Source organism: Danaus plexippus, chromosome 17 (genome assembly GCF_018135715.1).
Source record: "Danaus plexippus chromosome 17, MEX_DaPlex, whole genome shotgun sequence".
In the NCBI taxonomy this organism is placed as follows: domain Eukaryota; kingdom Metazoa; phylum Arthropoda; class Insecta; order Lepidoptera; family Nymphalidae; genus Danaus; species Danaus plexippus.
This window is the reverse complement of record NC_083548.1, coordinates 3,652,696-3,677,795: the sequence shown is the minus strand read 5'-3', so window position 1 is coordinate 3,677,795 and position 25,100 is coordinate 3,652,696. Positions and strand designations below refer to the sequence as shown.

At 31.4% G+C, this 25,100-nt stretch overlaps 2 protein-coding genes across 2 annotated transcripts; both read right to left on the bottom strand.

Moving 5' to 3' along the window:
* Positions 1 to 1,101: 1,101 nt before the first annotated feature.
* Positions 1,102 to 4,178, bottom strand: LOC133319297 (uncharacterized). Its single transcript, XM_061523245.1, has 2 exons — positions 3,168 to 4,178; positions 1,102 to 1,239 (listed from the first exon to the last, which is right to left on the bottom strand). The coding sequence occupies exons 1-2, from the start codon at positions 4,176 to 4,178 to the stop codon at positions 1,102 to 1,104; spliced, it is 1,149 nt and encodes a 382-aa protein (XP_061379229.1).
* Positions 4,179 to 4,889: 711 nt separating this feature from the next.
* LOC133319296 (uncharacterized) lies at positions 4,890 to 7,028 on the bottom strand. Its single transcript, XM_061523244.1, has 2 exons — positions 5,561 to 7,028; positions 4,890 to 5,284 (listed from the first exon to the last, which is right to left on the bottom strand). Exons 1-2 carry the CDS (start codon positions 7,026 to 7,028, stop codon positions 4,890 to 4,892), a joined length of 1,863 nt encoding a protein of 620 aa, XP_061379228.1.
* Between the last annotated feature and the right edge of the window lie 18,072 nt (positions 7,029 to 25,100).

Sequence of the window (25,100 nt, the reverse complement as noted above, 5' to 3'; positions counted from 1 at the left end):
GAGGAATCCTGGTCTTATAATTTCAAATAATAAGATTGAAATCGCCAACCCGTCTTGAGCAAGCGCGGTGATTAATGCTCTAACCTTCTCCATGTCAGAAGAGGCCTTTGCTCAGTAGTGGGCTCCTATAGGCTGATGATGATGAACATTTTACTATACATAAACAAATTAATATAAATGCTTATTATTATGTAAAGTAGTTTTAATTCATACCAGTATCAAAGCGTCTTATATTTTTATTTATATATATATATATATATATATATATATATATATATATATAGTAGAAATATCAACAATTTACGTTGATATATGTAAGTACATATAATGAAACAGACTAGTTAAAATCCAATTATAACAACTCCACCTTAATACTGAATTCTCAAGCAAACTTTGTGTTTCATTATAGTAAGCAGGTTGTGGTTACGCTTGCGGTTCAACGATAATTTCATTTTAACATCGTGCGGATCTCAAGTGCTACAATTAGGAATACAAGAGAATACAAATTCTAATTTTACACACACTATGATAATTTTAACGTGATGGTAATGATTAGCATCCTCACCACTAGTTTATGTATGCAAACTCAATACAGATAGTTTACAGTTTTTTACTTTAAATTTCATGGTAAACGTAAATTAAGCCAGCAAAGATAAATACGTTGTTTTGGGCTATTATAGAATTTAAGAGCTGTTTTGCTAGTGTTTTTAGTTTTATTGACACTTGGATTGTGTAAATTTAATGTAATTTAATACATTTTTCAGACAATTTTGTCGACTTGAGTATCTATTAGCCCTATTGTATCTCACAGCGTCACTGAAGAGGGAGGGCGGCGGTGAATCTTCCCATGAAGAACGTACGTGAAGGCGGGGAGATACTCCCGTAAAAAGGGTCATTCTAAAAGGCTGAGCTTTAACTTTAGGACGTCGACTGTACGACGTCTACTGGCGGAGAATGCCTGACCGACGTGTATGAAGCAGGGAAGCGGTCTTCGTTGGCGAAAGCGGCGTGTGAGCGCTGTGTTTGTCTGATTTTTATTTATATCTGTGTAGTGAGTCCTTATTCTATTGTTAGGGTCTGTGAGGACATCTTAGAACGCCTCTACGTATCAGGGTGTATGGGGACGAGGAGTAATCTATCGCTTTGACGACAAGTGACTTGTAATGTAAAATCGCGATCTGGATAATTCTCATTGGGATCTTCTTGAAGCTTGATACTATTGTAGAAAGCTGGACATCCCTATGGAGATCAGAGTTTTCGTTGTACCAGGATGCGCTGTGGCATTGCATATGGATTTATTTTGCCACATCTGCAGTTTGTTGATTGCTGGAGGGTGAGCTAGGGTAAAGTACACGCTTGTGTAGGAAATCACAGATGCACTGAAGGTCTTGTAAAGTATGTCCATATTTCTACGGACATTTTTTATTTTTACTGCATATCAGGCGATAAGGGTTACCTAAGAAGTAAGCGCATCTATCTCACGCATCTGTATAAGTTTGTGGCAGGTTTGTATCGAGGATGACTCCTAGACATATGGCTCTTCTCATCAAACATTCATGGGAATTCCATAAATAAGCTTGCTATGAGGGCGTTGTAGAAAAGTAAATGTTGGAAATCATTACAAATAAAACAGTATAATATTGTTTGTATCTCCGACTATGACTTCTATACTGATAGATTTAGAACTAATATATCTTTAAAATAAAGTTAAGAACTGAAAGGTCCCAGCAATAAAAGCAACGTGGAAACATTACTTAATATTTAATTTTAACGATTTAGGTAAAGGAAAACGGACGCTCGTATAAGAGATTTTCTACGACCCTCCTTATGTTACGTGTTTAAGTAGTGTTGTTCCATAGTCTATTTATTTAACATTGAAAATAATATTATTTTATCCGCTTACCTTTATTTTGCTCACATAATTAAATGCGTTGCCAAATAGTTTACTTTTTCCCATGTATACATTTACAATAAATAATGTTTTTGAAATGTTACTTGCATGTCGGGACGAGAAAGAAATAGTCACAATGAACAAGTTCCATATATTTAACTGTCTGGTTTGCTTTGTCTCTAAGGTCCATTTTTATTTTTAATTGGTTTTAATTCTAAAAGGTTTGCAGTACTTAGCTTAAACATAAAAAAGCTATTTAAAAGTTAACATATTTTTAATGTGATACTAACTTTTCCTGTAAATTTATTATTATGACGTATCAAACTCGAACTGAAAATACGAATCTAATGACCTTCAATCGCAAGAATTGTGATGTAACTAAATGATTCATATTATTTAATACATGTTTGTCATCAGAACGAGGTGACGCAAGTTTGGTGTATGAATTGAATTTATTGCATAATAACTAATTAAGTCATATTCTCTTAAAAATTTGTTCTGGACTTTTAATACTTAACACTAGAAAATTGTGTTTAATCTTTACATCAAATACATATAATCCTTTTTAATGGTATGTGTACTTAACACTTTTATCATATTCAATTTAAAGTCATCATCAAATCAATTTTTTTTGTTAAAAATTAAGGATAAAAAATTATAACTATGAAATAAATTTGAAACTATATTTACTAAAATGTTCATTATGAGTTGGTAAAATATCGAAGCCTTGCCATAAAATTGCAAAGATCTTCTAGGAAGATTTCAACATAATGAGCGCCCTGTCTGGTTTATGTCTAATCTCGTTCATAAAAATTATTTTGAGATTTTGATTAATTGAAGATAAAAAACATTTTATAGATAGAAGGCATTTTAATTTTAAATATTTCAAAACTCTTCATTTTGTTGTTTTATTTATAACTAGCTATGCCCGCGACTTCGTCCGCGTGAAATAGTTATTTTCGGCATCATATTTATTTTTGCAAAAAACCTACTCGGTTTTATAAATAATTTTCTGTTATTATTTTAGACAATTTAGTTTATTTATTTATTTTAAGTTTTTAAATAACATAATTATTTAAAGTACTTCTGTGTAAATAATATTTTTAGTTTTATTTTCTTGTGGCAGAAGAACATATTGGTTTTCTCCGCAACCTGATCTTGACAACGCGACATATAGTTGGCCGTGTGAAAAGTAGTCTTGGCGTAAATCAATTCCTACGTGTTTAAATGTTTGCCCCTGTGATTTATTAATTGTAACGGCGAAAGATAGCTTTACGGGAAATTGAATTCTTTTAAAATTAAAAGGTAAATCATTTGGTATCATTGGGATGCGAGGTATAAGCACTGTTTGACCAACTGCTGGACCAGTCAAAACTATAGCAACGATCACGTTATTGCGAAGAAATTTGATTTGAAGTTGAGTCCCGTTACATAAATTTGGTGGTTTAAGATTTCTGAGTAAAATTATTGGGGCACCTATTTTTAACTTGAGGGAATATGGGGGAAGACCACTGGGGTTCAAAGAATTAAGAAACTCCTGTGGGTAATGGACCGCATCTTCCTGATCCATTACATTATCAATAGATGTGTAGGTAACTATGTCTCCTGGAAGTTTACTTAAAATTAAATCATTAATTTCGTCTACGCTACTGTTTCTCGCCGCCAATATTGCCCTTTGACACATCCATTGATGATCTTTATTTTCTATTTCGCTGATGTCGGGGTAAACTTTCGAAATTAAGTCCTCAATGTTACTCACTCTTTCTCCTAAATCACGATCAATTTCAATTCTATTTTCAAAATGAGGTACTTTCCCGTCTCCTATTAAAAGTAACTTTGAAGGAAAAATTATATTACCTCCACCCAAATGTGCTCTCATATTTGTAGTTAATTTTAGGATGTTTACAAACTTCCATAATGGGGAACTTTTAAGGCAAGACTTTACAATGTCTGCTCTAGTTCCTCTTACTATTACTGGTAAAGTTTGTCGAAAGTCCCCAGCAAACATGACAGTAATCCCACCCATGATTTTATCACAGCTTCTAATATCTCTAAGAGTCCTATCTAGAGCCTCTACATGAGCTCTATGGATCATGGTACATTCGTCCCAGATCATTAAACTGACATCTTGTAAAACTTTTCCCAAAGGGCCATTTTTACGTATAGAGCACACGCTATCTTTTTGTAAAGAAACAGTTAGGGGCAGTTTAAAAGTGGAATGAGCTGTGCGTCCACCTGCTAATAAAGTTGCAGCGATACCTGACGACGCTACTGCCAAAGCTAGCATTCCCTGAGACCTTACTTTTGCTAATATAAGATTAGTAATAAAGGTCTTGCCGGTTCCACCGGGAGCATCCAAAAAAAAATACTTTTCCTTCACTAAGACGAACACTTTGCATAACACAATAATACGCGGTCACCTGGTCATTAACTAATTTTGGTTCATTTTGAGTAATATAATCATTCAATTAATTTAGATCATATGGTTTTCGCAATGCTACTTCTAACGGATCCAGATGATTAAGTGAATTAATCCTTTTTGATACAGGAAGCCCAAAATCAGTTAGTGATTTATCGCAAATCTCATGAATTTTATCTTCAATCATGATTAGTCCATCATTGTATATATCATCATTATATGCTAATGTCATATCTTGATTCTCATTACGCATTCTGTTTAGTATATCTTCACATAAAGCATTACGAAATTTATTCCATAATGCTAAAGGGTCAGATGGTTGGCAAAATATAAGGATGATGGTAAATAATTCTCTTAATTTTGTGGCTGGCTCGGACATTACAGCATCTGACATTGTATTCTGCCAATGTTCATCTCCCTCCAGTAAACCTAATTCCTTGCAAGCGCCTTGATAAGTTTGGCAAATAACACCATTCACGGTCCTTAGATATTCAAATGACATTGGACCGCGAACATGTTGCAGTAACATTCTTAAATAAAAACATTCAGTTTGAGTCGGATGAATGTTGTAGACACGGCCTAAAGTTGTGTCTTTTTTACACCGGGATATCCTTCAACATCTTGCCCACGTTTTCTTCTAGAAAATGAATTTCTTTCCCATACGTAATACTGGGGTACTTCGTGATATAAAAGGGTTTTTGCAAAATCGTCCCTCTTGCAAAGGTCAAAGAACGCTGTAAGTGTCGTTGATGAAGGATTATTAACACGATCTTGAAGGTTTGCATTATTATCAAAATAAACTCTTTGTCCATTTTCCAAATGAACCGCTAAATGAACTACTGCCGGAAAACGTTCATGAATAGGAAATTGGAAAATTCTCCAGATCGCTTCCGAAGAACTTATATAGCGACCATTTAGATATGTTTCTACTTCATTGTTATTACTTTGAAGCGAAAATGTGGCTTGGTCAGAGCCTTTATGAATATACTTACAGATGTACTTAATAGCTTTGACCGATTGACAAAACTCTACGTTAATGTGTGCATTGAAAATTCGTGATAGAACTGGATTATAGGGAACAACCCACCTATTATCCACGCTCATTTCTGTACCCTTGACACGAATTATTGCTGTGTTTCCACCATTATCTGGAGACCTGCGCCTGTAGGTTGGGTAACCATCATCCCCGGTTTGTGTTTCAGAAATAAAATTCCTAGGGTACTTTTTAGAACAAATGTTTTCTTTCATACATGGTGACGCAGGGTTATGAAATCCGCAAGGACCATGTATCATATTTTTTATGACAATATTATGAAAAATTGGATCTTGTCGTTTGTCAGGTATTTCAGCCGATATTATTGCATCTATAGAATCTGGTTGTACTTTGATAGCCAGCCACAATAAAATGTGGGCGTGTGGTAAACCTCTTTTTTGCCATTCTACGCTGTAAACAAAGGCTCTTGAAGGCCCAAAAATATTTTTCTTCGTCAGAAGGAGTATCATATTTTTGAGTTTTAAATGAAATACTCTAGAAACCAAATCATGTCTGTCGTAAGAATGCTGATCGGGTAATAACTCAATTTTTATTTCCGGCCATTCGGAGTTACATGTAAATGTAATGAAGAGATCTGGTTTTCCAAATTTCCTGACAAATGTCATGGCATCTTGACTTTTTTCGTTCATGTATCTGGGGGATCCTGTAAATGACGACGGCAGTATAACATGCTGGCCAACATTAGAAGCGTCTATATTCGCATCATTAACCACGGCATCTCTTAAATGAATGTACTCTTCTGCTCTCAATTTTTTTTGATTTCTTTTTATGAAGTCTAGCCTCTCAGAAATCATTTTAGCTTCCATATCAACACAATACTGGTTGAATAATCCCTTGAAATAATGTATGCTGTTAAAGTCATTTATTCTCAACATGAGTCTAAATGCATAGAATTGCATACATGATACAGTTTTAGATCTAGCAGCAGTATTCTGCTGTGGAATATTTATACAGTATCCGTCATTACCAAAGGGAAACAGTAAAGGATACTGAAGTGGGTCATAAGATCTATGAAGTTCAGAAACTCGTTGAAGTCCACCATCTCTCGCCGTCAACACAATATCTCGGGGACCTTTGTCTTCATCTATCAAAAGAACAGCTACTTCATCTACTATTGGCGCATTATATCGACCTCGATGCTCATTAGGAGGTTTCACATCAGCATGAATAATAAGTTTGAAGTCATTCGGTGGTCTATTTTCCAGATTGTATTTGAAACTTTGAATATACGTTTTATGATCGTGAAGATATGTTTGGAGAGCGTCGATAAGATCGATTTGCAAGCTTGGATTTAAATTTGAGCGTAAGGATACCTGATCTGCATGTGAAACAAAATATATTTGCAAAAATTCGGGCTGTGCCCCTTCAGCTGGAAGTAAGTTACCGATTAAGTGATAAACTTGCCCTTGGACTTTAAAAGTGGGCATAAAGTTTCCCTCACGAATCTCTTTGGCACCAAATGAAGTCATCTGAAATAGTGTATTATATTGCCTTGAGTGATTTAAGAAATGCTTTGATGATGGATGTGAGCCTGATATCAGTTCTTTTAAAACTGTAGTTGGTTCCGGAATTATTGGTATATTTACTTTGCCACCACTACAACACAGTCCAGGAGTTTCAGTCGCCCATTTTTTTGCTTGGCATAAGTTGCATATTTTATTCATTCTGCCAATATCAATATCATTTAGCTCAGTATAGTCAAGTGTACAATCATAAGCAAACGCAGCATTTAATAAATTATGTTGCCTGCGAGTTCTATTTCTTGCTGATCGTGCATTTTGCTGTGCTAATCGATGGGATCTTTCAGTGCTCGATTCCCGATCGCGGTTAGCCAAAGTGCGGGAATTCTGTGAGGCTAAACGTTGAAAACGTTCAGCGCTTGATTCCCGTTGTCGGTTTGCCAAAGTTCGAGAACTGTGTGAGGCTAAACGTTGAGAACGTTCAGCGCTTGATTCCCGTTGTCGGTTTGCCAAAGTTCGAGAACTCTGTGAAGCTAAACGTTGAGAACGTTCAGCGCTTGATTCCCGTTGTCGGTTTGCCAAAGTTCGAGAACTCTGTGAGGCTAAACGTTGAGAACGTTCAGCGCTTGATTCCCGTTGTCGGTTTGCCAAAGTTCGAGAACTCTGTGAAGCTAAACGTTGAGAACGTTCAGCGCTTGATTCCCGTTGTCGGTTTGCCGAAGTTCGGAAATTTTGTGAGGCTAGACGCTGCGACCGTTCAATAATCGATTCATTAGCACGGTTTTGTTCACTGATTTCTCGTTGAGTAGCCAACCTATGCATATTTTCATCCTCTGTTTCATTGCTGCGCAAAACTCGCAGCCGCTTTGCAGTAGCAGTCTGCCGAGAAAGCTGAGATCTTTTTCTAGGCATTATAATGACGAAAAAAGAACCTAAGATATGAAAAATTAAACAAACCGTAACTCGTAATCAAGAAAAAAATAAACGTATGGTAAATAATTAGGAACCTAATTATTTTTACCTGTATTTGGTACTTACGTAAATCGGATAAAATATATGTCAAAAGAATAACCGTTAAACGATAAATGTATGCTTAAACTAAAACCTAACCTAATAAGAATATTTATGTGGATAACACCTATTTTCAAGTATTATATACAACAAAACAAAAAAGTTATAATATTGCTAAAATATTAGAAACAATACTATCCTTATAACAAAAAATATTTACTATAAAGAAAACTATGACACCTACTTACTACATCAAAATTAAAAAAAATGTTGATAATTGTGAAATTATTAGAAGCAAATATTATCCTTAAAACAAAATGAAATAGTATTTAAAAAGTATTATTACACGACGATATTATTCCGCAAAAACAAATAACGCTGCATACAACCGTTCAGAAGGGAGCCGACCGCGCGGCATGGTACCTCGTAGAGCTACACCCCCCCCGCTCCCTCCGCGTCGCTCGCAAGCAACGACGCCTCTCCTATGTTTTGCACTTCATGCGGCGCGCGGGTGAACTTTATATCGGTGTTATTTTAAAATTGTAATATCTTCTAAGATATTCATTGAAATTAAGTGATGTCAAAGACAATTTTGTTCACAGTTAAATAATCTTAATCAACAACACATTTATTTGGATAAAGATTTGTATTATTACGTTGATACAATAATGCATTAATTTCGACCAAATTTTATTACTATAAAAACGGTTCTAGTGTGTTAATCTTAAAAGATAGATATATACTGTCGTGGACATTTTTTTAGATCATTTCAAGAGGAATAATTCTTTCATACATATATTTTTGGTATCTTGAATCGTTTTCGCAACGCATGCAACGAAAGCCCTCAAGAATGAATAATTTACCCCGTTTTTTCCACATTTTCCATTATTTCTTCGCTCCTAATAGTGGCAGCGTGATGTTATATAGCCTAAAGCCTTCGTCGATAAATGGTCTATCCAACACAAAAAAAAAATTCAATTCTAACCAGTAGTTCCTGAGATTAGCGCGTTCAAACAAACAAACAAACAAACAAACAAACAAACTCTTCAGCTTTATAATAATATAATTTCAGCTTTATAATCTGCACCAGGACCCAATAGTACCTCTTATAATATAGTGTTTGAAATGTGTTTATAAGTTAACATCTCATAAATATATAAGATAAAATCTGGTCAAGGAAGCAAATCCCGAAGGCCTTCGGGAAAGCAATTTTGTCCTCATTCCCAAAAACTATCGAGTTATGAATCCGAAAGATACTAGACCGATAGCCTTAACAAATACCAGCTAAAATCTTTTTCTCGGTTCTACAAATCAGAATGTCGCGATTCATGCTTAGCGACAGGGATTTCGAAACAAATCCCCCAAGAGATGTTTTACCCGGGATTCCTGGAAGCCTGGAACACAACACTTTGTTATCGGAAAGCTTAAAAGATACCAGAATTAGTGAAAGGCAAATTATAGTTTTTTGGATGGATTAAGAGAATGCGTTCGGGTTGTTACAACATGAATTGATACCATTCACGCTAAGATGGTAATGATATAACCTTTCAAATACTAGTTAGTGATATTGCTCAAAATTAAAGTTTTCTATAGTAACTAAAGAAGGCTTTTCAAAAACTTAAAGTTACAATGTAGAACTTTCTCAAGGCTGTTGTTTATGTAAAATAATATTTAATAGTGTAAGTAATATCTTAGTAGATAAACTAATAAGCAACTAGAAAAAAGGGGGGTATCGGTAAACCTAAGTGTTTCCTGGGGGAAATCCCATGATAAAGGCTTTACATCACTCCCAAAAGACAAAAATGCCCCAGAGGTAGAGTCAAGACTTCAATTCCATAAGCAGTTTTTGATATAAGCAGAAAATAAGAGAGATGGGCTAGGATGAAGTAAGAGGGCCAAAGTTACGGATATATTGAAGTCTTTTATTGGGCAAGACGAGAATGCTAAATATAAGATCCACGCAATGAGTTCAAAATTCAGAACGAGTTGGTACACATGTTTAGGTGCTTTTTGAATCCCATTAGCAGTAAAATGGCTTACCTTAATTCATGATTAGTCGCCAGCACTGCTAGAATTTTTTCTCATTGCGTTCCAAATGACTCTCCCAGATCAGAATAATTTGATAAGATGGGGTAAAGGTACCCAAAAAACTTGCTACATCTGCGGGGAATCAGTTGGTACTGCTAAGCATTTGCTGGTGGGATTTAGAGTACGGAGTTTAGAGTACCTGGATAACGGTCATTGCTCACGTCACCACTATAGGGTAAATGCATGAAATGGTGACAAGTTTTTGTCTCGTCGTTATGACGGTCAGCTTTTGAAAGTTTTCATTTTTGATACACTTTTTGATCTTTTGAAGGAATATAGTAAGTGTGAATGTTCAAGTGACACTTAGTGACTTTCGAACGGATTCAGGTGATATCTGTAGCGTAAATATAAAATCGCTATTCGTAGAATATTTTGGCGATCTAAAAATATATTGAAAATTAGTGACTAAACTGTCCTAAATGTTTTTACCTGGATCGTTGATGAACAGATAACAGAATTAGTATTTACATTATTATGTACATACATATTTAAAACCGCGTCATCATTACTGATATTATTTATTAAATTCATAGCAGATAAAATTTTTGCAATTATAAGATATTATTTCGTGCTGTCGATACATAAAAGAAAAAAATTACATTTAAGTTAGTTCTACAATCTCATGCATTTCAAATTTCAGTCTGTCATTCATTTCCACCGTTTCTAATTATCTCGGCTGTGTTTTTCATGTGTAATCAGTCGGCTTTTATTATTGGATGACTCGAATTTTCAATAAATAACAGATGTAGTCTGTTAAATCTATTTATTTTGACAGTTATATAGTGTCCAATGTTTTTTGTAGGGTAAGTGAGAATAATTTATATAATAAATTAGATTTATTATAGTCCTTATATTGCAGTCAGTTTTTAATATATAAAACCTTATATTGATTTTTAAATGTTGCTATAATATTTGTATTTTTTCTATTGAAATAAGGGAATCTTACAAATGTGTATTTGTATCTATGGACGTGGAATATTTCTTACATAAATTCGTCAAATATAGAAGCTCGACAGAAATTTGAGGCAAAACTTCATGTTTCGATTATAGTATTCACATATATTTGATATAGAAGCACTTATATAAAGGAGAACGCTATAAGAGATAAATATTAATTATAATGCCAAAAACAATAACGTTAAATCATTATTCAATTCCCTAAGCAAATGACATTTCACCTTATATTTTTCTTTCCTACTCACTATCGTATTTTATTATCTTTTTCTACCTTCAAGTGTAACTTTCAATTTTTATTCTAATATCCCTAGAGAATTTCTTGTAATTTTGCAGTTCATGGGAATTAACACAAAAATTGAGGAAAAATCTAAAGATAAGAGGAAAAGGTGGATACATTCAGAAAATTTATTATGTTTTCTTAGCAACATGAAGTCCCAGGATGGATGTTTTACTTTAAATAGCTGAGCCACATAAAGGAAATTACATCCTTTCTCTACAATTATAATCTTCGTCAAAAATTTGTCTACATTTAATTGTCTAGATTAGATCCTTATATTTGTTATTTATTTTTATTAAAAAGTATTTATAATGTTTAAAATAATACTTTTTACTTCTAATATAAAGCTTATAAGAAAATAGGAATTTAATATTATAATAATAAGGATTTTTTTATTAATAAGAACAAAAACATAAATTAATTGAGAATGTTTAAAATGTACCCCATACCTATGTATAAGTACTACTTGTTTATAGTATAGTTTGTATACATTATACGATGAACAATACATTGTAAGGAAGTTCGAAGCGAAAACTTACAATATGGCAGTGTTAAGTAGAATTTATTAACGTAAAAGCTAAACTAGTATATTTGCTAATTGAGACAAATAGTGTTTAAAAATATTAATTTCTTGTTAAATTGTATTATACTATAAAAAAATTACAATAATATAAAATCAATGGAATTTTAAACGACTATTCCTTAATTGCTTGAAATTAATAACAATTGTAACATTTACATTTTTCCATAATTCATAAACAGAAATTTAATTCTTGCATTATAAGAACAATTTTTTGTATTAAAATTGCACGTCATCGAGAAGGCTTTGGAAGGACAAGAACGTGACAGGAATAATGAAATTTATTAAAAATCTGTGCTGGTAGTGATCTATTCATGCAAAAAAATAAGAATTTGTCTGTGAATTGTAAGTTTTTTAACCAGAGCTTAATTTATTTATCGGTTCACGGAAGATACAGGTTACATCAAAACAAAGTTTTTAGTTTGAAATATCCTTTTTATAAAATTTGATACTTACACAAAATATTTTCCAAACTAATGAGTACCAATAAAAATTTATATTTAATATAAAGAACTATTTAAGCAAATAAACTTTTGGAAAAAGAGATTTCATAAATTTTGCAAAAACTTTAGGGTCAGTTGATTATTACTTAAATAAAATTATGGTTTTCGGATTATTTTATACCATTCGTAATCACGGCTAGGATATATCAAAGTGTCTTACAGTTGGTTTCATTTTTTTCGTCTACGGCCGACAATTTCTTAAAAATCTTGAGGAATTGTCCCAATGCAAAGATGTGTCTTCGGGCCTGGCAGTAAAGTCACGGATATAGCATTTTCTAGATTTGATGAGGGATCCCGGTTGTTGAATAATTGCCAGCCATCTTAACTACTGAAATAAGTTTGGTTTTTACTTTTGATAAACTTGTGGATTAATATCGTTATCGATTATAATCGATATGAAATGGCTTGGATTGTATACTGTGTGTTCACACACTGCTGACATGGATGGACTTCTATTCAAAATATCTAAAATGTATTCTTTAAAGTCTTTACTGATGCCTTTCATTTGTTTATTGTGCCACAAGACATAATCTAATTTGCATACACCCACTTTGGGTGGGGGTTTTAAACCAATTAAGATCACAAGAATTAACTCACACTTTCATGTGGTTCACGTATTGTTTAAAGGGAATATTCTGAACCCCTCTCAGATACTATTGTCACTCAACTGTAAGTAACTTCTATTGGTTCTAAAACATTAACCGTGCCTTATGATGATTTCTAATTTGATGTATTTGATGTATATGTATGGTTAATCAGTTCGCCTATGCCACATCACTTGTAACAATGCCATTCACAGGATACAGACTGACTCTCTCCACTTGTGGTACATCTCGTCTTATGACACAAAGCTCAAGATAAATGGGTATCTACCCACCAATGCAACAATATTTAATAAAATAATTATGTTTAAATTACGAGAAAATTGCTAAACATAAGCAACAAAAGACTAATTTGACTGCATGTTTACTATACCAACCTCATAAAATCTTAGTTTCTACTAGAAAGAACAAAACAACAACTTACCAATTTATACGTTTTCATACAAATAGTTATTTAACATGAAAAGGTTGAAAATGTTTAATTTCGATATTTGTATCTTTCTAATGTACTTTATTAGAAAAGTCATTACTAGATGTTTTTTTTTATTTAAACTGAAAATAAAACACGTGATACTAAAATATCCAGCATACGGTTTATAAATTAGAAACAAATTTACTTTAATTCTAAAACGCTCCCACAAATCGGTAGTTTAAATAGATTTGTCATTGTCTTTATGTAAATTTAGACTCTCGAGTTTCACAGCAAGATAAATGTAGTTAAAATTGATCTTTGAAACTTTAGTCGAACCAGCTTTCAAGTGTGAACATGTTACCCACTTTAAAGCAATGTTGAATATGAGGTATTGTTTAGCGAATATATTTTGTTGAAATCTTGTTGTTTGTAGCAGTTGTATAAAACTTCCATCGGTTAAAGAAAAACTAAATATGTGTGTGTTTTTGTTTTATATTGATCTGTTATTAAATTTTGTGAATTTAAAATAATATTTACCAATTTAACTTTTTACATAGTAAGTTTTAGTTAAAGTACATATTTATGTTTTTGTTCTGAATATTTTATATTTATGAGTTATAATTTGCATAAAACTTCGAGATATTATACCCTTGTGTATAATAATTCGCAACAAAAAGTCCAACGTAGTAAAACAAAATCTCCAGTATTTTGCCGGACTTTTTATTACAAAAAGTCGTAATAAATATTCACATACTGTCAACATAACATGAACTCAAAATTTCTTTCATGATTAAATAAAAATAACAATGATCACCATTTTACTTAGACGGACGGTAAAGGAAAACATCGTGAGGAATTCTAGTCTTATAGTTTCAAATAATAAGATTGAAATCGCCAACCCGTCTTGAGCAAGCGTGGTGATTAATGCTCTAGCCTTCTCCATGTCAGAAGAGGCCTTTGCTCAGTAGTGGGCTCCTATAGGCTGATGATGATGAACATTTTACTATACATAAACAAATTAATATCAATGCTTATTATTATGTAAAGTAGTTTTAATTCATACCAGTACCAAAGCGTCTTATATATATATATATATATATATATATATATATATATATATATATATATATAGTAGAAATATCAACAATTTACATTGATATATGTACGTACATATAATGAAACAGACTAGTTAAAATCCAATTATAACAACTCCACCTTAATACTGAATTCTCAAGCAAACTTTGTGTTTCATTATAGTAAGCAGGTTGTGGTTACGCTTGCGGTTCAACGATAATTTCATTTTAACATCGTGCGGATCTCAAGTGCTACAATTAGGAATACAAGAGAATACAAATTCTAATTTTACACACACTATGATAATTTTAACGTGATGGTAATGATTAGCATCCTCACCACTAGTTTATGTATGCAAACTCAATACAGATAGTTTACAGTTTTTTACTTTAAATTTCATGGTAAACGTAAATTAAGCCAGCAAAGATAAATACGTTGTTTTGGGCTATTATAGATTTTAAGAGCTGTTTTGCTAGTTTTTTAGTTTTATTGACACTTGGATTGTGTAAATTTAATGTAATTTAATACATTTTTCAGACAATTTTGTCGACTTGAGTATCTATTAGCCCTATTGTATCTCACAGCGTCACTGAGGAGGGAGGGTGGCGGTGAACCTTCCCATGAAGAACGTACGTGAAGGCGGGGAGATACTCCCGTAAAAAGGGTCATTCTAAAAGGCTGAGCTTTGACTTTAGGACGTCGACTGTACGACGTCTACTGGCGGAGAATGCCTGAGCGACGTGTATGAAGCAGGGAAGCGGTCTTCGTTGGCGAAAGCGGCGTGTGAGCGCTGTGTTTGTCTGATTTTTATTTATATCTGTGTAGTGAGTCCTTATTCTATTGTTAGGGTCTGTGAGGACATCTTAGAACGCCTCTACCTATCAGGGTGTATGGGGACGAGGAGTAATCTATCGCTTTGACGACAAGTGACTTGTAATGTAAAATCACGATCTCGATAATTCTCATTGGGATCTTCTTGAAACTTGATACTATTGTAGAAAGCTGGACATCCCTATGGAGATCAGAGTTTTCGTTGTACCAGGATGCGCTGTGGCATTGCATATGGATTTATTTTGCCACATCTGCAGTTTGTTGATTGCTGGAGGGTGAGCTAGGGTAAAGTACACGCTTGTGTAGGAAATCACAGATGCACTGAAGGTCTTGTAAAGTATGTCCATATTTCTACGGACATTTTTTTCTTTTACTGCATATGAGGCGATAAGGGTTACCTAAGAAGTAAGCGCATCTATCTCACGCATCTGTATAAGTTTGTGGCAGGTTTGTATCGAGGATGACTCCTAGACATATGGCTCTTCTCATCAAACATTCATGGGAATTCCATAAATAAGCTTGCTATGAGGGCGTTGTAGAAAAGTAAATGTTAGAAATCATTACAAATAAAACAGTATAATATTGTTTGTATTTCCGACTATGACTTCTATACTGATAGATTTAGAACTAATATATCTTTAAAATAAAGTTAAGAACTGAAAGGTCCCAGCAATAAAAGCAACGTGGAAACATTACTTAATATTTAATTTTAACGATTTAGGTAAGGGAAAACGGACGCTCGTATAAGAGATTTTCTACGACCCTCCTTATGTTACGTGTTTAAGTAGTGTTGTTCCATAGTCTATTTATTTAACATTGAAAATAATATTATTTTATCCGCTTACCTTTATTTTGCTCACATAATTAAATGCGTTGCCAAATAGTTTACTTTTTCCCATGTATACATTTACAATAAATAATGTTTTTGAAATGTTACTTGCATGTCGGGACGAGAAAGAAATAGTCACAATGAACAAGTTCCATATATTTAACTGTCTGGTTTGCTTTGTCTCTAAGGTCCATTTTTATTTTTAATTGGTTTTAATTCTAAAAGGTTTGCAGTACTTAGCTTAAACATAAAAAAGCTATTTAAACATTAATATATTTTTAATATGATACTAACTTTTTCCTGTAAATTTATTATTATGACGTATCAAACTCGAACTAAAAAGACGAATCTAATGACCATCAATTGCAAGAATTGTGATATAACTAAATGCTTCTTGTTATTTAATACATGTTTGTCATTCGAACGAGGTGACGCAAGTTTGTGGTATGAATTGAATTTATTGCATAATAACTAATTAAGTCATATTCTCTTAAAAATTTGTTCTGGACTTTAATACTTAACACTAGAAAATTGTGTTTAATCTTTATATCAAATACATATAATCCTTTTTAATGATATATGTACTTAACACTTTTATCATATTAAATTTAAAGTCATCATCAAATCAATTTTTTTTGTTAAAAATTAAGGATAAAAAATTATAACTATGAAATAAATTTGAAACTATATTTACTAAAATGTTCATTATGAGTTGGTAAAATATCGATTAAAGGAAGCAATTTTAAATAATTATGAAAAAAAGAATGTAAATTATACATTCATAATTTACTCGAAGCCTTGCCATAAAATTGCAAAGATCTTCTAGGAAGATTTAAACATAATGAGCGCCCTGTCTGGTTTATGTCTAATCTCGTTCATAAAAATTATTTTGGGATTTTGAGTAATTGAAGATAAAAAACATTATATAGATAGAAGGTATTTTAATTTTAAATATTTCAAAACTCTTCATTTTGTTGTTTTATTTATAATATGTGACAAGTTGTCACACGGTTTTCTTTTTAAAACATATTGGAAATTATCACGAAGTTGGTATATATATAAATAGGCGATTAAGGGTAAATGTAAATTATTGATTGCTGGAAACTAATATAGAGGCATCAGCCTTTTCATATTAAGCGCATGGCAATGATCCATACAAATCTATTTAATAATGTCGTATAGTTAACGTTATATATATATGTGTGCGTGTGTGTGTGTGTGTGTGTGTTCGTAACTACAAACATGTCAAACTAAATTAAGAAAATGAATGTGGCATACTTGACAAGTTTGGACAAATTTAAAAATATTGTTAATTTTTATTTTAATCTAAATTACTTTACTATAATAATCAATGTACAATCTTTTTAGATCAAAGATTGTCAATGGAACCAATTACATGTTAGCAGTAGTCTACACAAAGTCTAGAATTTTCTTTAGTTCGGTAAAAAAATTGCTACTTTTATACATTTAAGAATTTTGCTATAGTAACATTAATTGAAATATTTTTTTTTGTAGTGCATTTAAATTTTCATATTTAAACCCGAAGTTTTCAATACTTTACATTAATCGTGATTATAAAAGGCATGATGAAAGTAAAATAGAGACAGTATAGCCGATATTATAGTAGTTATTTAAACACTTAAACTAAATCTTAAATAACTATACTATACTATATTACAAGTCGCATATAATTAAAGATTAAATTACGATTTTTTTTTTGGTTTAATTGAAAAAGTGACAGTGATTTATTTAGGACCAATTACCTTATTCAAATTAGTCAATTTAAAATCCGACAGTGAATTGCTATCAATTTGCTGGTGTCCCAAGTGAATAGATTTTGTTCATAAAACTTTTTTAATAAAATCAATGACCAAATGTGACGTGATTTTATTAATTATATTTCTTGTAATTTTGTAATCTCTTTACATACACTAAGATAATAAAACAAAAATCGTCTGACAAACGCAAACGGAAACATTTATGAGCATTATTATTTTTTATGTTTGGTTTATTACTATTTTATCGGATCACTAGATTTAATCTTTTTTTTTACGAGGGGAAATTTTACAAAGATTTCCGGCCGTGGGGGAAAACACGACCGGGGCGTATTAAATTTCCACCCACTGAAACCCCTCAGAGTTCTCTGTGCGGTGCGTAGGCTAGTGAACGGGAACGGCCTGCCACTCTTCCGCTCACTGCGCACGAGTCCCGAAAACTCCACCATCGGTAAGGATAGGTGGGCTCCACACTCACCTCCCTTACGTTTCTAGAACAGCGTGTTGGAACACTAGATTTAACCTTTGGTTACTTCTTCTAACTCTTAAAATGCTACTTTTCAGTATTTCTAATTCACTGACTTTTTTCTAGTTTGATTTGTGTTTCTTTGTTCTAATTTTTTATTTGATATAGAATGCCGAGAAAGGTAATATATCTAATTTAGTATTTTATGTGAGTAGGAGTCATAATTTTTTAAATAAAGTAAAGTACATTCTTCAAGGACATACTTACAAAAAAATACAAATAGTAAAAAATTATATTGTAGTGTCTCAACAGATTTCTTTCTATATTTAAAGCTTTATATTGCAATTTTAGATTCGGAAAGCATTTTTTATTTAAAACTTCGATTAGTAACTTATTTTAAACAATGTCTGCTCAGGCTATATAATATTTTGATATAAAGGAAAAATAAAGCTTTTTATCTTTTCAAGTAAAATAACATACAACTATGTTCATTAGAGAAAAATCTCTGAGTTAAAAGCTCTACTGAAATACGCCATTTTATGCAGATATAAACTTTTAATATCTTATTTTATGACTGTGTATATATTTGCCAAAGACATTTATTTTTCCGAGTGCATTCACAACGTTAAACACAGAAATTGTTGTGTCTATTTCTTCTTTGCGTTTTCCGAGAATGCTCGCCGAGTCAGTTGTTTTTAAATAACTCTTCGGTTCTCTTCAAAGATAGGACCTTAAAATGAAATCTTTATCAACGAATACTTCAGTGGAGTTTTTTTCCTAAACTCCCCAGTTTTAACCTTAAAAAATTTCAAAAACGAAATACTACGTGTACATAAAATATTAATTATATTGTTTTCCCGGCTTAATTTTTTACACATACTACTATGTAAATCTTACGTTTTTATTTATACGGACGTCCCATCTGGTGTTAAATTATTACTATCACTCGTGGACATCTATAACATAAGGGAATTGCAGATATGTTGTTGACCTTGTTTTTGCAAGAGAAAGTACAATCATCTTTTAACACGGAAATTTTAAAGATACTGATAATATCTTCTCTTAAGCGGTGAATGCACTAACTTGGATTTTCTTGGAGATGAACTACATTAGGTTCATACTACTTACGAAAATAAATGGGGATATTTATTCTGACTGTAGAAATCGTCTCCTACAGGTCCTAAGAGTGAAACATTTCATTTCCAGCAGAGTAATTGTGTGCTATGGCATCTGCGGAGATTTAGGAAATTTCGAGTAAAAGCCGCCTTCACGAATAAAAAGTGAAAAACCCACCAAAAAAAAGTGACACACTAAAAGCGTTCCAGACGGGAAGAGCAGTCTAACGTAATCTAGAAGTATCACAAAACACCAATGAGCATTGAAAAATAACCGGCAACCATATTGGCGTAAAGTCCTACGAAGACTGAACCCAGTTGAACATTATAATAGAGCCAGACCCTTTATTCTCGCAATGGTTTGCCTGTAGTCGCCTTATGTTATAAATGTCAACATTGAAATTGGAAGGGAATGCTACTACATGAACCCATTTCTTATCACTTATCCAGGAGGTACTTAGGCGGACTACAGGACGAAAGATCACTGTACACAATAACATACGGGGCGATTTAAGTGAAGGACCGAGGCCAAGACCATCATCAAAACTTTTATATATGTTTATAAGTTTAACCTTTCTTTCTTTGTACTTTATGAAAACCGTGCAAAAAAAATATATTTCGTTTTAATAGAACGCAAAATTAATAAAACGTGTCAAAAAGCACTTGTTATGATGTAATTTGATATTATAATTATTTTTCATTTATAAATTATATGATCATCTATTTTTTCAACTCACTGCTTATATTGATCAGTCATACACTGCGGCCCAGTCAAGGGGATTTTAGGAATAAAAATACAGGTAGCAGTTTGCTCTGTATGTTTTCTTTTTACTTTTTCAAATTTAGCACCATAAAAGTACTTAAAAACAAATGAAACATAATAATGGTTACTTCATTTCCTAAAAGAATGTAATTTATTCACCTCATTTATTACAGACCTTTTTATGTGATAGAAATAAATACGTTTCGATCAAACTTTCCACTTCATACTTCATCAAGCAAATAAAAGCCCTCTGAGAAATCAGTTTCACATTAAATCCTTGTTTCTATTTTTTAAATTATTACACTATGTCATAACGGATAAAAATAATAATTTAATGTGAAAAATAAATGAAATTTGTGTTGGTGTTTTATATAGAAACATATTAATGTTGTTGTTTAAAAAGTATATATTATATAAAGTCTTATAAAAATGTAAGCCCTACTGATAAATTATTGTTATAATTTACATTTACATTTACACAATAAATAAAACAAAATAAATTTGGTGATTAAAAAAAATGAAGATAAAATTAATTTTTTAACATATTCTAACTTAATCTAGAAACGTTAATTTACTGCAGACATGATCATAACTCCCAAAATTCAAATTATAAAAAAATATATACTATTAAAATAGTTGTGGAGATATTAAAAAACACTATTCGAGTTTTTCTCCGTACATTTTTTAAATTGGAATCATGTTGTTATAGCCCAAAAATATCTAGTCCATTATCTTATATCTCTCTCTATCTTTTGTGTAGAATAACGTCATAAAATTAATTATATTGTCTTGTAAAATTTTACAAAAATTTCAGCCCAATTGGTCTCAAATATGCTTCTAAATCTAAAAACATACACTACCTATGATAAATGAAACTAATATTTTATTTAAATGGAAACTTAATCGAAAAGTATTAGTTTCATTTAAATGAATACTCTCGACATTTTGATATATCTCTACCTATGATAGTTTGTAAAACTGTATAAAATACTAGCAGTGGAACGTAAATTAATTTAATGCTTACTTTTGGTACACTCACAAAAAGTTTGCATCGTCACAAGAGCGACCAAGCGTTCTAGTTTTGCACTGATAAACTTACATCGAAATTATCACGTGCAAAGTCTTATAATTGAAAATTAAACTGAATAATAAAACTGGAAATAAGTCATATGAACTGTAGCAATGTAAACTTCTACTAAGGTAAAGTATCTGAAGGTATTATATAGATACACGATAAGAACTACACATAGGTACTGCAGAAAAATGAGTGAGAATTGTGAAAAATATTTCATTTTATTTTTCTGAGAAAGTGACAATGTTTGTCTACATAAATGTTGCTTTATTTTTTGTGTAAGTTAGGCATGTAAAGAGATATGCAACATTGTTATATTTAGATCTTATAAGAGGTTATACGTGAATGGTTTACAATCAAAAATATATATAAAGTTTGTCTCGTTTATTAGAGAGGTAAAATATTCTTATAGCGTAAAAATTAAAGCTTACTATCCATTATGAACATAAATGATTTGTGTGAAAACAAGCCTAAGATACTTCAAAACCCTACGTTTTTTCTATCCTGATAATTTTTTAGCTAACTCATTAATAATTCTCATTATTAGAAGATATTTTTTCCAAACGGGGTTTATTCATAAACGGGTGATTTTAAAATCATAAGTGCAGCCCTCATCAATTCTTAACGATGCTTAAAATATATAAAATCGTGTTAGTTTCTAAATCAAAATTTAAGTATGTAGATAATTGTGATAATAGTGATGATTTATTACACTGCCATTTAATAAAAATATGATACAGAAATATATGTTAAAAAAACCTAAGGGACTAGTGTCAGGATTAATATTACATTTGGATGACTACCGACATCATATTGTGTTGTACCTCAGGGATAAAGTCAATCATTTTCATCGTAACAAAGGATAAACTAGGGATTTAGGGTTTATGAAGGATCTTCTTCTGTTTATAAGAGTAAAAATGATACCCATGAAAATAAAGAACAATCTCTATAGAGGTTATTTATATATTTTGTTTATATAAAAATTTGTTTGATATTTATTATCTGTGGTTCATTGAAAATAATGATTTCATGTCCTTTTTTTGGATTAAACTGGAGCAACTCGATTATTATTTAAAAAGAAGTACAGGTCTTAGATATTTAGGTATTATTATACCTTTTATATATTAAAATCTAGAAGTAAATTTTAATTTTAATATTCCTCCAACTGTACTCTTGCTAACTGCTGCAACTGTAGCATTTACATCCACCGCATTATATTTTTTCCACTTTCTTTTTATAATAAACTAAGTGCTCGTTATATTTAGTCAAATAAACTTGAGACTACCTACATCAAACCGATCGGGGACAAAGTCAGTGCTTTTATACTGAATCTGATAGACTGTAATGGAAAATAAAACTAGTAGGGAACATTATATAAATATTTAAATTTCCATAAATACGTATCAAGTAAAAGTAGAAAATTCTTACTACAGTGTAACAGTAACAATTTATTTTCAACATAAACATATTTTATATATTTTCAATAATTTTACTACATTTATTTATTATCATTAATTTACTCTTCATGTAGGTTACTATGCTATTTAATAAAAACAAAGAATCGAAAAGTAATGACCTGAAATATATGGAGGACCTTATTCCTTTTACTTTTTCGAGTTTTTGCAATCTTATTAGATCACTAAGTTTTATTACTCAACTCTTAATAGCCACGTGTTATCATAAGACTAAAAATAAGATTAATATAGGGTGAAAACTAAAATAGTATATACTATCTTGGATGGTTGAAATAATAGCTTGAGTACCAGGTAGTGGGGAAAGCCCCATAGCTACATTTGCACATAACTTCATTTCCTTCCATTGATTGGAATGGGCTAGGACTGTAATTTATTCAGTGGAATAATGCTCGTCATATATTCTAATAATATATAGATAGTAGAATAAGATACCTAACTGAATAAAGTTATCTCTCATTATTATAAAGTTATCTCTCATTATTATAAAGTTATCTCTCATTATTATAAAGTTATCTCTCATTATTATAATAATTTCCGTAACCGAATTAAATGTCCGTCTCCAAATATTAAATTTTAATACTTTGATGTCTAAATTATTGATATCTTATTTTTTTTTTAAATCGAGTTGTGAGGGTAGCTTTTATAAATTAAAGGCGAAGCAGTGGACCAGTTTACATGTAAATATCGTTTAAGGTGGTTTATTTAATTTAAACTGGTTGTTATTTCATTTTGTTATTAATCTAAACGGTGATTTTAAAGCATAATCAAAATATGTTGATGAAATATGTTGTATTGATTAATATATATTTGTAAGATATTGTAAATTCGTAAATAATAATTGAAATTTTATGTATTTATTATTCAATAATATTCAAACAGGGAATTTACTACCGAAAAATATAAATTCATCCATTCTCGCTACAATAAAGAAAGTGGTGAAACATTCCTGCAGTAATTTATAATATTATTGAAAAATAGACAACCTTTAACAAGTAAAATTTTATAAAATATAAACAAAGTATCTGGTAGTTAATAGGCTGTTGCTGAAGTAGTGCGTTCACCACCTACGACTTCTTTTCCAACTTCCCACGGTTGGAATGAAAGTTGAGCACTATTTAGTCAAAATTTAAAAAGACTGTGACTTTCGTTTAAATTAATTTAATGCATTAAATCGGAAAAAAATTCAAGATTTTTTATTGTCTGCAATATTTTCTTTTTGTAAGTTTTAGGTTCATTTCAATTGGTGTTCAAAAGCTTCTCATCTTGAGTTTTTATAATTAATTAAATTAGATATGATAAGTTATGAAAGAACGCTACTATGCCTCTATTGTGTCTACTATAGTAGAGACCTGACTTTTTCTTTTTCTTGAAATATGTCGCATTTAAATAAAAATCCTACCTATCTTTTTAACTGGCGTTTATGGTGTAATGTAGAAATAACTTTTTGTAAAAACAAAACACTTAAGTGCTCCATACCGGCATTACTTTAGTGAAGGATGTGCTCTGTCGAGAATTAAAGTAGAACAAAATGGGAAATTAATGTTAAATGGTTTCTCTATGGTATAATGTAGTGCAGAATATGGACGACTTATTAAAGAAAACTCGCTATATAAAAATATGTTCCAAATAAAATTTCAGGGATTATAGTTTTAATGTCATACTTATTATTAAGAAAAGTTTGAAAACTTAAACGAGTACATTAATATAAGTTCATTTCGCGCTTCATTTTAGAGTATACATTTGTGTTTGAGTAAATATCAAAGAGTCTGTTTGTGTTACGGCCCGCCGGCATTAATTCCAATAATTACCATAGGTGTGCACATGACAGCTACTGAATCTCGCAATTTTTTATATAATACAGTTATAACACTTATCTGAGTAATATTTAACTCACAGGACCCAGCTAGAACTTAACATTAAAACAATAGCAAACAAAAATATTATGAACGGATAAATTTTTAATGGTTAAAAATTTTATCATAAAAAAAAAGTTTTTATTTAAAGTCTGATACTTCAAAACCTTCATCAAATAGCACACGTTGCGACAATAATTCGTACTTCAGCAATCAATTGAATTGCCAACAATGTAGGTAATATTTAAAAATGTCTATAAATATCAATGTGAGTACATTGTGGAGTTTATTTTATGGCAAATACTAGTGCAATTTCGTAGGTACATAATATTATGGAGTCTGGTTTATGATAGCTCAGTATGTTTCGACTACATGCTCGAAGCATTGGGCACCCGTCCAATCATGGCAGTAATAAAAAAGTATCTCAAGGTATACAATAAATATAGTAAAATACATGTAATCATTGCAGTTTTTTTTTTTATTGTCTCTTTCGATATATTTTTTTTTTTTTGTATGAAAGTATATGTTTCAATTTATTTAGGTTGTCTTTAAAACACTATTAGCATATTTTTAAAGTTAAATTTAAAAATACT

Excerpts from the sequence above, each read along its gene's own strand:
- LOC133319297 (XM_061523245.1), bottom strand. The coding sequence starts at position 4,178 with ATGCTAGCTTTGGCAGTAGCGTCGTCAGGTATCGCTGCAACTTTATTA. Across the intron at positions 1,240-3,167 it reads TTAAAAGAATTCAATTTCCC|GGATGTCCAGCTTTCTACAA; the intron begins GTAAAGCTATCT and ends TGATCTCCATAG.
- LOC133319296 (XM_061523244.1), bottom strand. The coding sequence starts at position 7,028 with ATGAATAAAATATGCAACTTATGCCAAGCAAAAAAATGGGCGACTGAA. Across the intron at positions 5,285-5,560 it reads TCATAACCCTGCGTCACCAT|GCTCTGACCAAGCCACATTT; the intron begins GTATGAAAGAAA and ends ATATTCATAAAG.